Consider the following 14,457-nt stretch of genomic DNA (forward strand, 5'->3'; position numbering starts at 1 on the left):
AACTCTTCCAGCAATAACAATCCTTCTTGCAGATCAGCCTCTGAGAAACATTTTGTAAGTCACATGACACTGACCTTGAACCACCCTCTGCCCTGCTGAACAGGAGAGGTGGCTCCTGGTTTTAGGCCATATAGAAACTGGGGAGATGTCACTTCTGCAGGCAGAAAGCACTGCCTCTAGTCTCTTTGCACAGACATCTCACCAGAACAGCACTGAGAGATCCCAAAAGGTTCGGCCAGGAGAAATTAAAATCTTAGGTGAGGTAAATCACTAAATTCATGCCACACAACCTACAAGGTGGGAATGAACACCCAGTGCTTGGAGCCAGCTGGTGGAAGGAAAATGGTCCTTTTTGACAACAACCACCTCTTTTTTTCCTTAATTACCTCTCTGGTATCCCAAACAAATTTGAGTGGCCCTTAAGCAAAAGTTAGTTACAGATTCTGCAAGGCCCCAAGAGAAAAACGTGTGGAGAACGTACTATTGCTTTTATTTCTTTAAGGGGTGTCAAAGGTCCCACAGGAAACAGGTAGTCTCACAGTGTGACAATGGACCCTCCAGGCCAAGACTTCTTACACATACGGTCTAGTTTCAAATGAAAGTACATGAAAACAGAACCAGGAGAACACCATCTTCATTCCAAGGTTTAACATACTTTAAGAAACCCTCATCTATCTCTTCCTCAAACACTATGTGCTAGAATAGTCAATATCTGTAATTTCCTTTCATTTTTCCCAAGCAAGTAAAATCACAGAAGTCTCTACAGGCTGGGAGAGTGGTGAAGTGCAGGACTAGCAGCCTTCAAGATTTTCACAAGACAAATGTTGCTGCCTCTCATTTGTGTTGTGATGGTGTCTCCAAGCATCAGCTCTGCAGTAGCTCTCTTACAGGCTAGGTATTGCAAAAGTACTCTGCTATGACGTGCCAAGTTAACTCAATCAACCAAAATGAAAAAGCTAAAAAAACCACTGGCACCTCACCTCATCACCACACACAAAATCCTACCACCAGCTTGCCTTTACTAATGAAACTCGGTGGCTAGAGAGGATGCTATCAACTAACCTAACTGAAAAGGTGTACCTCCACGGATTTGAAGGTGATTGCAGTGAAGCTTACCAACACACTGAGAGAAGATAGCTCTTGTGGTGTGGGCTCACACAGCAGCAGGGAGGGAGACAGCTCTTTTCCCCACACAGCTGTACTCATAGCAAAAAAGGGACATGGAACAGTACTAAATGCATACTGCTGTAAAGTCATGAGCTTCAAATTCATGGACCTGCCAGCTGTTGCCCCAGGAGACATCTGCATTTTCAGAAGGACATTTCCACAAAAAAAAGTGTCAATGATAGGAAAGACTCACTGAAGGTGACGTGGACTGCTACACTAATTGTAATCACCCTGGTCTTAGTTCCAGCTCCTTGGTAATGGAAGTTAAAATACCCTTTCAGAGTTGGTCCCTGTGCCAGAATTGCTAGAGGAATTCTCTGTCGACAAAGGGGATGACCCATCTGTTCCCTTCAGAAAGGAGGTTTTGGTGGATATTTAATCTTTCATTGTTGAGTGGTTTCACAACACAGCCTTTGCAGAAGGCAGCCTACTCTCTCTTGAGGCTCTATAGAAGAGGTCTGCCCTCTCTTGCCCTTAGACAAGGGCCATGGGTGTACACAGCCTTGGAGAGTGTAGCTTGCCAAGTTCAATCTCAGATGGAAAAGTGCCACTGCAGCCCGACTGAACAGCCTCGGGCTCACTGAAATGGCTCCACTTACTTTGCCAAGAATCCCTTGCCTTGGCAGATTTCTCCATTTTCCAGTCTCTGACTGGTGCTGAGCTGGAGGCTGCAACTACGAAGTCCTACAGTGAGATGGCTCGGCTGGCTTTACACCTTAAGAAATACGCAGAGCTCTGGTGCAAACCTCTCAGGCACAGCCTGTGACCTGAGCTACCCAAGTGGAGATGGCGAGCCCTGGAGCTGACACTGCCAGAGCACACCATTAGCAGCAATACCCCGTATCACACTCAACTGGCTGCCACCAACCCACCATGCAGCAGCACGGTCTATTGGTTACTTCAGCACCTCGCATGTGGAAGACAGAAAATATTCCTGAAGGGCAAAGCCTCTCAGAAATGACACCCGAAGCTGCCAGGATGCTACGCTGGGTAATTCAGCTGGGACTCCTTTTTTCGGAAAACAGTCTGTAATCTCCTGTGACATAACTCAGAAGGTAAGATCGAGTGGGTGCCTTCTATCCAGCGGCTGCAGCAACCTACCTACACCTGTATGATTGCTTTCCTTGTGCTGCATCACAATGACACATTTCGGCTAACTTTCCTAATGGGGGTCCTAATACCACCCCAGAATCTGGCTCCGGTGTGGCACTGGCATGAAAACAGCAAACAGGAGGTGAGAATCAGACCCAAGGAACAGCTTAATGTGCACCTCACTCTTCCACATAACATCTCTGTAACATCATCATACCTGCCACTGTTTTCCTGACTGGCTTGGCATGTATGCTGCTGGGAGGCTTCGAAGGCTGTTTTTCATGGCCGGACCTAGAATCATACCCTCCGCCTCACTTGAGGAAGGCTCACCGGCCACTGCCATTTGGTACTGGGAGTAGTTGTACAGGTTGTTATAGTAAGGATACAGGGACGGCTGGTAAAAACCGCTGTAGTAGGCGGACTCCACGACCAAATCAGATGTGCTCTCCAAGTGCCCTCTGCTGGGGATGGAAGGGATGTCCTGAATGACCATCCGTCCCTCTGAAAAAGAAAAAACCCAAACCATTATGAAATAGAAGGCTCCATGAAAACCATTACCTTTCACCTTCTGATGATCTACTACTTCTCCTGAGGGCTGCACAGATAGTGGTAAACAGTAAGAGGTGGTAACTGAAAGGGAAACAGCTGGATGTTTGGTAGAAACCCAACTGAACTGATGTCCACTCAAAGTCTAAGACCACCACCTACACATGCCACAGACCACAAAGCAGGAGACAAAGCCAACTGCAGGTTAAAATAATGCTCTGAGCCCTCAAGCAGCATCAGTTGATCTGGTAAGGATTCACACCAGGTAAGGATGCAGCACTCTTATAATTTTAAAATCGTAACAGCATGCCAAGTCTCTTTTAATTCCCTGGAAGCAGAAAGGCCCTAGCTACTGGATGACCCCTTTCCAGCCAATGTCCTGCCGGTGAGAGGACACAGCCACACGAGAAGCTGCAGGAGTGAAAGCACTGTGCTATCAGCCAAGCTGTCTCAGAAACCCACATGCCACCTCCACGCAGTGAGGCCTTCAATCCTGGCACAGCCTCCATACCCAAATTTAGCTCCTGCTTACCTTCAAAATCACAAAGCAGAACAAGTTCCCCCACCAGCGGCAGAAGAGCAGGAGGAGGGGGTTGCTCCTGACTTGCTGCCTGCGCTCAGGAGTGCCTTCAGACCAGAGCCCAGCTGGCTGCACGCCCTGCAGGCTGTCCCCACCAAGATCTGCCTCCCCTGTGGTTCCCTAAGGTGGGTTGGGCTTCTCTGAGGACGTTTTAAGTCCTGTTTTCCCCACCCCTGTGTCAACCAGTGCCCTGTGATATTTGCAAGGATGTAAAAGGAAGGTGCTTGTTGGTACCATTTCAGAGCTGAGCTCTCTGACACACTGCACTGGCTACCTGGCCGAGCCAGACACAGCAAAACACTACCACAGCCTCAGGAGGTCTAAACACACAGTGAAAATATGTTTACATACTAAACAACAGAGGAACTGTACATCCCGGCATCCCTGCAGCTCTGGTTCTACCTCACATCCCTGTAACCCTGCCTTGCACAAACCCTTACAAAGTGTTTGGGGCATAGTTTTCCCTTCTGCAAGGAGCTCCTGCTCTTCCCATGTCTTCCCAGTCTACCTACCATGGAGGAGAGAAGGTTGTGTCTTAAAGCATACTGATGAGTTGTTGAGGGCTACCAGGTACGGAGACGAAGCAGAATGCACAACAGGCACATATGAAATAACAGCCCTAAGAGAGATGTCAGGCAGGCATCGCCTAGTTTTGTACGTTTCTCTTGGTATATCTGTACCTTGGTTACATATCCACAATATTAATATGGTGGCATTTACCAGCCTCTCAGAGTCACGGTAACAACTTCCACTGTACTGTGCATTAGCTGCACTCCAGATCCAATGATCAGTTTCACCCATTACTGCCATTTGCAATTCAACTTGTTTTCACTTCTTCAGCTGTAATGAAAGCTCTCTGCCATGGTGGATTGTCTCCTTCCAGATCACTTTACTATACAGTGCCCCCTTTCACCATTTTGTTGAGATCAGTGAACTACACGCATTTAATAGAGTGTTTTACACCTCCTGCATCTGATTTTTCTGCCCCTCAGCCCTATGCAAGCTAGAACAACGTCAGCTGGCCTTTTTTGTTGGCAGTACCTCAAATTTGCACACAGAAGAGGCTGCAATGCCATAAAAGACCCTACACAGGTTCTGCACTTTCATATTTCTATGAGATTATATTATTGCTATTATTTTGCTTCTGGGCAGGCCTCTCTTCAAGTCCTTTTGTCTGTGTCTGATAAAATCAGAACTTAAGACTACTGGCGCTGAAAGACAACAACTCTGATAAATCACAGCACAAGTCTGACTCTCCTCCTCAGATTCAGCTCCCAAATCAAGCTGTGGTCCAATTGTTCTGCTTTTCACGCTGTAAAATAGAAGCTGAAAGCAAAATCCTCCAATGTGCTTCCTGCTGGGATACGGATTTGACATGAGAGAGCAATGCAAGGCAGCCGGCTACAGAACTTCTGGCAGGGCTATGCTACGCTGCACAGATACGCAACTTCTTCCAAGACCTCTGCAGCGTCCTTCCACCACTTGCAGTGCTTCGTAAGAAGGGACAACACTTTCTGCTAAGAATATTAGGCCAGGAAGATGGGGCCTCTTTACACCTACACATGAAAGGTGAGCCACCCTGAAGCATCAGCAACCAAAAGGAAGTGAGGGGAAGAGTAGCAAGTTTTGCTGCAAGTCTGGAAAGGTCTCATGCATGCTGCTTCTTCACATGGCAGAAGACAGGCTAGGCTAGAACAGAGACTTGCTCATAGCTATCCACAAAATCATATAAGCATCTTTGATGTCTCTGTGATGTTCCAGGGGCAGGTAGTACTGCAGCTCCTTCCTAAAGCAAGAGCAGCTGTAGCAGTCCCCTGCTGCATTAAGCAGGGGAAGAAAATATGCTTTTTGTCCCTTCTTTTCTCTTTCTTCCTGTATTTTGTTGGGGATACCATCATTTGCCCCCAGAGGTGCAAAAGGGTTAACTTGCAGCCACCTCTTTATCTAGCTGCACAACAGCTGTCAGCGGCTGAGTGCTCAGGGCTGTTACAAATCCACCAAAGTGGCCCTCTGCTCTCCTTCTGCTGTCCCTGTGCTCTCCAATAGCCCCTACAATACTATCACCTGCCCTCTCAAGACTCCGTACTAGTCTGTAGAGCCAGTCAGCCGCTCATTCAGGCACCACGCACCCATACACATAAATGGCCAGATGTCAGCACCTTGGGGCACCTTTCTCTTATAAATGCAGAATTATGGAATCTGTGGTCCTTGTTACATCGCTGCCACATGGCCCTTCTGAGCTGCAGCCCCACTACAAGGATACGCCCCAGCAGATCAGCAGTAAAAACAGAAGCCCTGGCAAAAGGGAAAGTTCAAGCAAAGAGATGGACACCCCCAACTCCAATCAGAACTAGGACTCCCGTGCTGGTGCTGGAAAGATAGCTAGAAGGGTTAATTTTCCCTAAATATCAAGCCACATCATGCTTCTGAAGACGGAAGGACTGACAACATCTGACAAAGAGCAGGAGAAACATGCCACCTGCTTCAGCTCACACTTTCCCCTGAGTTTAGGAGATGAGATTTTCTCTGATGTCACGCTTTGGGACAAGACTCTGCTTTTTTTCTGTAGCATTTGGAGATTTCGTGCTTCACCTGGGAGAAGGGAAACACACAAGATATAGCTTTGTGCCATCTGGACTGTGGGTGGATGCCATGTCAGACGTAGTCAAAACATCCCACTGGTTACTCTAAACTCACAGTCTTGAACCAGCCAGCCTGAGGGAAGGATGCCTCTGGAGAGATGAGCTCTTGCAGGTCTTCAGTGACTCTGGCATGCAATAGGTTAGGGACAGGTCTGCAGTCCAGCTCTACGCTCTTACCCCATCCTGCCTAGCTGAATCATGCCATCTCCTACTACTAATGCATATATCATACACATACAACATATATAGAACATACACAACTGTAAACACAATAAGGGGAAAGAGTTTTGCTATTAATGGAGAAAGCTCTGAAAGATCTGACTTCTGAGCAGTAAAACCTCAGGAAGGTTAGACCAGCCAGTACCTACACAGTGTACTTTCAAAGAAGTGCTAAGTGCCGAGGCCAGCAGAATTAAAGGTCAAAGAACCTTGCTAAACTGTCTTAGGGATAAAACAAGGCACTTGGAGATCTGCCCAGAGATTTTATGTTTACCTAATATCCGGGGAGCTTCTGACGTCTGCTAGCCCTTTGCAGGCAAGCACACTGCTTGTGGGCTAGAGCATCCTCACTCAGGGCCACCGCTGGCAAACGCGCAGGTCTTTTGGAAGCAACATCTGTAACTACACTAAACTCTAACTAATCGGGGTTTCTCTAGTTGGTCTTTGGCCTGTACCTGTAATTCCTGACTCCAACATACATACAGGTTGAACCTTCCCACAGCCCTCCCTCCAGCTGCTCAACAAGCAAGGTGTCCTCTTCAAGGGAGACTGTCTGTGGCTGCATTTTCCACCAGCAAGATGAGACTACCAAGGTTAAGAAAGTGGTTTTCAGCTGGTTTTTTGTTTGTTTGTTTGTTTTGTGGCGTTTTTTACCCCACAAATGTAATTGCTGGCAAGGAGAGGGTCCTCCCCTGCCTCAGAGCTTGCCACATTACAACACCTGCACTTGATGGGCAGCCCTTAGGTCCACTGCTTTAAAGGGAGCAATTTTTGAGAGGAATGCAGCTCTCAATGAGGCAACTGCTGCTACACCATCAGACTCCCACTCCGTCCCTCCACCTGCCCTTTCAAACAAGAGGTCTGCTGCAGGAGCTGGGCTCACACCTTGGCTGTCTTCACCCTCTACACGAAAAACTGGGAAGGGCTCCTGGGTTCTTTCCCTACCACTAGCCACAAATTTTAACATTTTGCAAGTTGCGAACAGGATGCGATCAAAAATACAGGATTGAACCTGTACACAAAGGAACCAAAACTAGACAAGTAAACCAAATAGTGGTTAAAATTCTCACTCAGATTTTGGAACATCAAATCTACAATGTAGCAGCATCAGAGGCTCTCCCTGCCTGAGCAAGGCTCTTGTAGTGAGCCAAGAGTATCCCTTCATGCAGTTGTGCCCTTGGATCTCTAAGCTCTTTTCTATGTATTTACTAATTCCTGTAGAGAACTGATGCTACTTTTTTTGCACTATGTACACAGTGTGAAATACGGCCCACTCTTTCACAGAAGATCAATATGATGCACGATAAATACTGTTATTGATCTTGCAGTGTTGTAGACGACTCTCCAGCTCTATGGCATATTAATAGTAGTTAACCAGTAATTCATTTCAGGATGGCCAGAATTTTCTTTTAAGGAAGTTAAGTTCTCAGGGTCAGTTACACATGCGGGTCTTATACAGTCAGTAATCTATGAGGGGCTCCTGCCTTCACTTAGCAGAGCATGGTGAAAAACAGTGGTCCAATCCTCAGTTAATGTAAACCAGTCTCAGACCATTTACTTCAATAAAACTACGGCGATTCACACAATTACAGATATGCATGGGAAAATCAACGCAGAAGGAAGTATATATATCATTCTTTCCCTTCTTACTTTTCTGATAGAAATTTTCTGGAGAAAGAAGAAACGTCAGGGAATTTACAGGAATTTCTATCATCCCATCTGTCTCAGTGATGCAAATTGTTTTTCAGAGCATGCACTGAGAAATGCAAACACTGAAGTTCTGTCTGTAATGTTCACTCATTCTGTACATAAACGTGGACTATCTTCTGTTCCTACAAGTACTGTTAAGGGCCACTTACACATATTATTACACACTGATAATAGTAATTTAAATATGCATGGGTAAGCCTCCGATGCTGAGGTCAAATGGCACAGAGTCCATGCTATTAGACTTCTTCACCATCTAAACCAGGGCAGTAGCACCAAACTGACTACTGGGAAAGGTTACTGGACCACGCTTGGGAATCTGGGGGAGAATATTAGTCAGCTTGGGACAGACACACACCAGGAACTGTTTCAGAGATCAGGATAGCACATACAGTCAGATTTCAATATAGTGGCATGGTTCAATTTACTCACGTGGCCATAGCAGCTGATTAGTTTCCATCTGATTGGGTATTTCAGAAAAGGGATCCTGTATATGTAGTGTGGCCATTAAGAGAATTTCATTGCCCATGTTTATTGACATGAGTTCTTACACCTACGGCTAACAGTTCTTACTTCTTCTATGCCTACAGAGACCCTGCACATACACAGACATGCTGTTGAAAATGCAGAACTGAGACTACTCAAGTAACACACTCAAGGAGCAGGAAGGCATTCCCAGTGAGCAGAGTTCAGCTTCTGGTAGTTTACATTTCCTATAGTTTTCAATTCAGAGTGAGTGTTTTCATCACTGCAGTGTTACTATCTAGCTGCAAGCCAGTCTCTGTGGCAGGAGACAGCTATGCCATTAAACACCAAAAATTAATTATTCAGTCAGGAAACACTTGCCTTCAGACCTCGAGAGTCTTGGATCCACACCTGACAATTTCCCCTCGCTCAGTATATAAAGTATCAGTAAACTCTTATTAGACTGGTTTGGCAATATTAAGTCTCGCAGCACATTAGTCCAATTCATAGCTGGCTTTGAGGTCGGACAGTAGCCTTGAATGAGGCCAGTATGAAATCACTCCCTAACATCATAATCAGAAACACTGGAACAATATGTTTCTCCCACCAGACAAACATGACAGAGCTATTTCAGATGTCAAAGAAAGCTGGCACCATTATTTACTTTCTGCTGAGACATTCTGCCTCCCAAGGAACAAAGCATGCATGCTTGCTCTGCCTTTGAGAGGAGTATTTTTGTTCTCTTCCCATTAGAAGTTGCGGATTATCTTTGGTTCCAGTGTTGAACTTTTAGCTTGCTATAAAGTTAATGTGCTAGACAATGTTCATTCCAGGCAAGGCTGTGGGGCTGTGTATTTTCTGCCACCCCCAAAAAAGGCCATTATCTGTAATTACCCATTACCATGCATAATTATTTCTTCTATTCTGGTCTATGGCCCCCAGGACTTTATGCTGTTACAGCTCACTGCTTTATCTTATCAAATTTGTTAAGGAAGCTTTTTTGACCTTTTGAGCACTTGTCACAGCACATACAAAAGCCAGCAGTAAATTGTCTAAGCATGCAGTGTGCAATTTATTACTTGTACATTGCACAGCGATACCATATGAAGTATTACACACCAACACCTTCCCGGTTCACACTTCCTGCTTTAGCTAAAATGAGAAGAGGAAAGGAAACCTGTTTAGTGAAAGAAGGAAGGGAACAGGAAGAGACTGGAGTCTCTCAACAGGAATTTGAGGAACACAACAGCAATACCTGGCTAAGCCTAAATGTCAGGCTCTGGAGAAGGTCCCAGCTGCTCTCCTCTCCAATGCCGCATTTCCTCTTTCTCATCTCCATCCCCAGAGTCTGATTTCACCATTTTGGCTTCTTTTCACACCTATGTAATTCTGCTGAGCCCTACTCTTTCACATAGAAGCCCACTTAATGCTCCTTCAGTAAGGAGACAGGGCTTTAAACATCAACACCCCCATACCCAGCCCCCACTCTCCCCATTTACAATTTCTGTCAATGCAGTACAGGTTCCCAAGAGAACAACTTGCTCCGATACGAGATTCACAGGGACTGCCCTTTATGGATGCTGATGTGAGTGCACAAAGGACCAGGTTTTCACCTCCACTGCTCTCAAAGCCCCCACCAAAGGGCCAGACACTGACCTGCATCCCAGTCCCACTCAATTTGACTAAGCCTCACTGCACTACACGGGTCCATGCATTATGTCCCTCTTCCTCATAAAGACATTGAAATTGGACCTTACAGAGAAGCAGGGCTCTCAACAAAACAAAGAGGGCTGACTCCCTGCATCCTGATCCTTGTTTTCCCCTTAGTCCTCTTTTGATCAATATACTCCAGAGGGTGCTTTATTTTAAAGCCTCTTCTTTCAGGTGTTTACACGTGTAAAACTTTCAGCCCACAACCCTATCTGAAAAGAGGTATTTAAGAAATTATCATTTAGCAACTTCTAGTAAAACAATAATGTTGATGCTTTTGAACTGTGTGATTAAATAAACTTGCCACATACAAGGAAATCTGAGATATCTTTCTCCCATCATGACAAACAAACCATCACAGACCAGGTAATCTGGACTAAAAGTGCGCAGTATGAATTACTGTAGCACAAGGTATGCAGAATCAGGCCTTTCAGATCTGCCAGTGAGAGCCTTCTTCCTAAAAGCAGGGGGGGGGGGGGCGGGAGGGACACTGAACCCCTGAAAGCATCCCTGAATAAGAGATGGCTACCCAGGCCACTGCAGTGAAGACAAAACCCTTCCCTGAGTTTCTCCACGGTTTGCAGACCTCTGGTCTACTGCTCTGTGCTGGCTCTCAGCCAGCAGGGAGATGGAGATCTTCACAGTGGTACAATGAAGGGACAGTCACTCTCCCTTTGAGATGAGCCAGCAAACACAGGTGAAGGGCATGGTCTGCAGAGCCAAATACAGCCTGTGCGCATACCCCTGTCCTGGAGCCTGGCTCCTGAGACATACAGGGCTGTCCTACTTGCATTCAAAGCTCTCTTTCAAGACAAGCATTTTTTTTCTGCCTCCCCCAACTGCCAGTAACCCCATCTCAAGCTCAAACACCAAATCCAGCAGTTCTTCCTCCTTGTTCAGGACTGCCTGTCCAAACAGCCCCGCATGTCCAGCTGTCCTGGTTTTGGCAGGGGTAGAGTTGAGCTTCTTCACAGTAACTCGTATGGGGCTGTGTTTTGGATTTGTGCTGGAAACAGTGTTGATAAACAGGGGGAGGTTTTCACTGCTGCTGAGCAGGGCCGACACAGAGCCAAGGGCTTTTCTGCCTCCCACCCACCAGCGAGAAGCTGGGAGGGGCACAGCTGGCACAGCTGTCCTCAACCAGCCAAAGGGATGTGCTGTAACATAGAATGTCACACTTGGCATACAAAGCTGAGTGGAGAAGGAAGAGGGGGACATTTGTTTTTCCAAGTAACCACTACGCATGACGAAGCCCTGCTGTCCTGGGGATGGCCGAACACCTGCCTGCCGGTGGGAAGTGGTGAATGAATTCCTTGTTTTGCTTTGCTTGCATGCACAATTTTTGCTTTACTTATTCAATTGCCTTTATCTTGAGTTTTACTGTTTTTTTCCCCAGCTCTCTCCCCCATCCCAACTAACATCTATTAGATGGAGAGGTCGAAAAATCTGTTATCACCCATATCAGACGTGTGGGATAAAAGCAGCTGTGTTTCCAGGCTAAAGAGAGTAAATCATAGCCAAACAGCTTACTGCCACAGCAGTCTATAGGTCCTCTCCAATCATACCTGGGGAACACAGCTGCTCAGCAGAGATATACCTTTCTTCTAAAAGCAGAAACATGCATTAAAAAAAAAAAAAAAGAAGAAAAAATTGCATGGTCCAACTGAGCCTCCTGCAGGCCTCCTGGCTTCTTCCCTGAAGCTGGAGTGCACCAGTACTGATCTACCCCACCTCCTTATTACAGCGATGCCTCGCCTGGGCACTTAACACCTGCCAACTCGTGCAAGCACTTCTCACCTTCTCCCACCGCCCCAAGACCAAACCACCAGTCGTTGCACCCTTCCTGCAGTGGCTCTCTACAGTGAGGGCAAAGTCTGGGAGCCTCACAACACCCTTCACTCAATGGAGCAGCTGCATGACGAGTTCAGTAAGTGTTATCAGCAAGGAGCGGGCGTAATGTCAGCAGTGTCTGCAGGTGCAGGGCATGCTTCATCCGCCAAGACATCAGTGGCTGCGTTCTCCTGCTTCTCAAAAATTACTTGATTGCCAGAACAATACTCATTTTCACCCCAGAAAGATGAGTATTACTTTTTTTCCCCTCTAGGAGTAAGTCTGGAGCGGTCATTTGAGCAAAGCAGAGTAAGCTTTTCCAGTTTCAACTATGAAGGACGAAATGAACCCTAAATGGGACACCACGTTTTACCAAGAACAACATGTGCCAGAAGGAGACACTCCAGGTATAAAAGTTAGACACAGGGACAAAATCTGGGAGGCCCTAGAATTAAGGTTATTTGTTACTGTCTTGCTTGAGCCCTGCAGTGGATACACCCAACACAGAAGCTTTTCATGGGATTCTGCAACCACATTCTGCTTCTGTTGACAATGTCAAAACCCATCTCATGAAACGACACAAAACTTTCAGCATGAGCTGGTCTAGTCTGGCACAAGCAATTTAGAACAATCATACTGGGTATTAATTAAATCTTAGATAAGGGGGTCACTAAAAGGCAAAATAAATTGCTGTCTCTCACTCCAGGACATGTTTTCCAGTCTTCTAATCATTCCTATGTCTCCTGCCTGAGCCCTTCCAAGTCCAAGCCCAGGTGTGTGGGTCCAGACCATGGCTATATCCCCACCACTAGCTATAAAGAGAAACCCAGGGTGCAGTACAAATGGGGCAAACAAATGTGATACCTCCAGTGGGGCAAGCCCACGCTCCCAGCCTCCCATTCCTTTTGGCTCAGTGATGCTCCTGAACCTGGCATGGTGTGCCTCCATAACCACCACCAACTACCTTTCCAATATCCATTTTAAGCCCACTTCCTGGTATGCACATTCGTCCGGGAATGAGTCCACTAGCTCCACAAGCACCTCACCGGTTTCAGGGAAGACCACACAGCTTACAGCCAAGAGCAGGTCCCTCCCCGTGAGATGTCTTCAGAAACGCCACTGTGTTAAGATTCTCCACTCAGACCTACATTTTAAAGACTGATAGGATCATCCTCAAAACGACGTAACACATACAATACTGATTTTTCTGTCAGTTCAGTTTCCTAATCAAGATGTCATAGGACACAAAAATTAAATGCTTTTCAGAATCTGATTTCATCAATATGTCACTTTGTCAAGCAATTTTGTAACGATAAAAATTACTAACTTGACAGAATATTTTACCCATAAACTTCTGTTAATTTGTATTGTGTGAGCGTCCTTTAACAGCTGCATTTCTCCCCCTCCTGCACATTTCAGTTCACTGTGGACTCTTCCACTGTTCACAAAAACTGATGTCAGGCTGATGGATTTGCAGCCACCCATCCTACCACACTCACTCTTCTTAAACACTGGCAGGACATCAGCTTTCTTCCAGGCCTTAGGAATTTCCCCAGTGTTAAAAGACTTACTGGAAATCAGCATTAATGGACCAGATAGATCCTCAGCCAAATCTTCTGTTGTTTTGGTTTTTTTGCTTTTGCTTCTGTTTTTGTATTAAATACTGCATGCAAGTTATCCAATCCTGCTGGTTTCAGTTACTGCTGGAAATGAAAGCAGAATGTCACCATGTCCATACACAGCCGTATCACTTGTGTTGTTTCAAAGCAAAGATCAGAAAAAAATATTAAGCATTTTTTTCTTCTCTTCTGCAGGCAGAATTATTATCCCATAATGGGTCAAATGACTGTTAACTCTGTGTGTGTGTGTGTGTGTTCCTAATACAATTCAAAAACCTACCAGTTTTAAGGTTTTTAACAAAACAACACTTCTCAAAGGAAAACGGCATTTGGGAGAAAAAAACAAGGAGGGAGAAATCCCATCCAGAAGACTGCAGCTTGGCACAGTAAGTTTCTCACTCGTACATACAGCTCCAGCCAAGAGAAGCTGAAATACCACCAATTTCAGTAGAACTGGTGAAGGCACATTTTGTTCACATTTAGCATACACTTAATAAAAATGATCTGCTGCAAACATTTAGCATGCAACTTAAAAATCTGCCTAATGTGCCTGAAGAAGTAAAACCTACAGAAAATAATTTTTATTATCACACTCAGTGGAAGCTTCAGGCCCTTAGTAAGATGTCTACAGCAGCAAATTTCACTTTCAACATCTGCCACTGACTAGAGCAGAGTAGTTGATATTTTAATGTGGACTGGTGGGGCAATGCTTGTCCTTTCCGTACTTGCACTTTTATTCTTTGTAATATAGCTATAGTGATTGTATTAAAATCTTTATCAGCAAAAAAAGAATGGCTTTAGTAAAGAAAAAACATTCAAAATCTTTGAACATGGCTTTTATTTTTGTGAAGATGCTAAGCACTATTTTAATGCTCCAGCA

General features: G+C 45.5%; 1 protein-coding gene across 1 annotated transcript in view; it reads right to left on the reverse strand.

Annotated features, from left to right (window-relative positions):
* Window positions 1-14,457, reverse strand: part of LOC121081189 (doublesex- and mab-3-related transcription factor 1-like) — a 63,229-nt gene that overhangs the window by 36,754 nt on the left and 12,018 nt on the right. Inside the window, exon 3 of the mRNA XM_040580018.1 lies at window positions 2,477-2,760. Within this exon, the coding sequence (XP_040435952.1) occupies window positions 2,477-2,760 (284 nt within the window). The remainder of the gene's footprint in view (window positions 1-2,476; window positions 2,761-14,457) is intronic.

This window comes from Falco naumanni, chromosome Z, assembly GCF_017639655.2.
Source record: "Falco naumanni isolate bFalNau1 chromosome Z, bFalNau1.pat, whole genome shotgun sequence".
Taxonomy (NCBI): Eukaryota; Metazoa; Chordata; class Aves; order Falconiformes; family Falconidae; genus Falco; species Falco naumanni.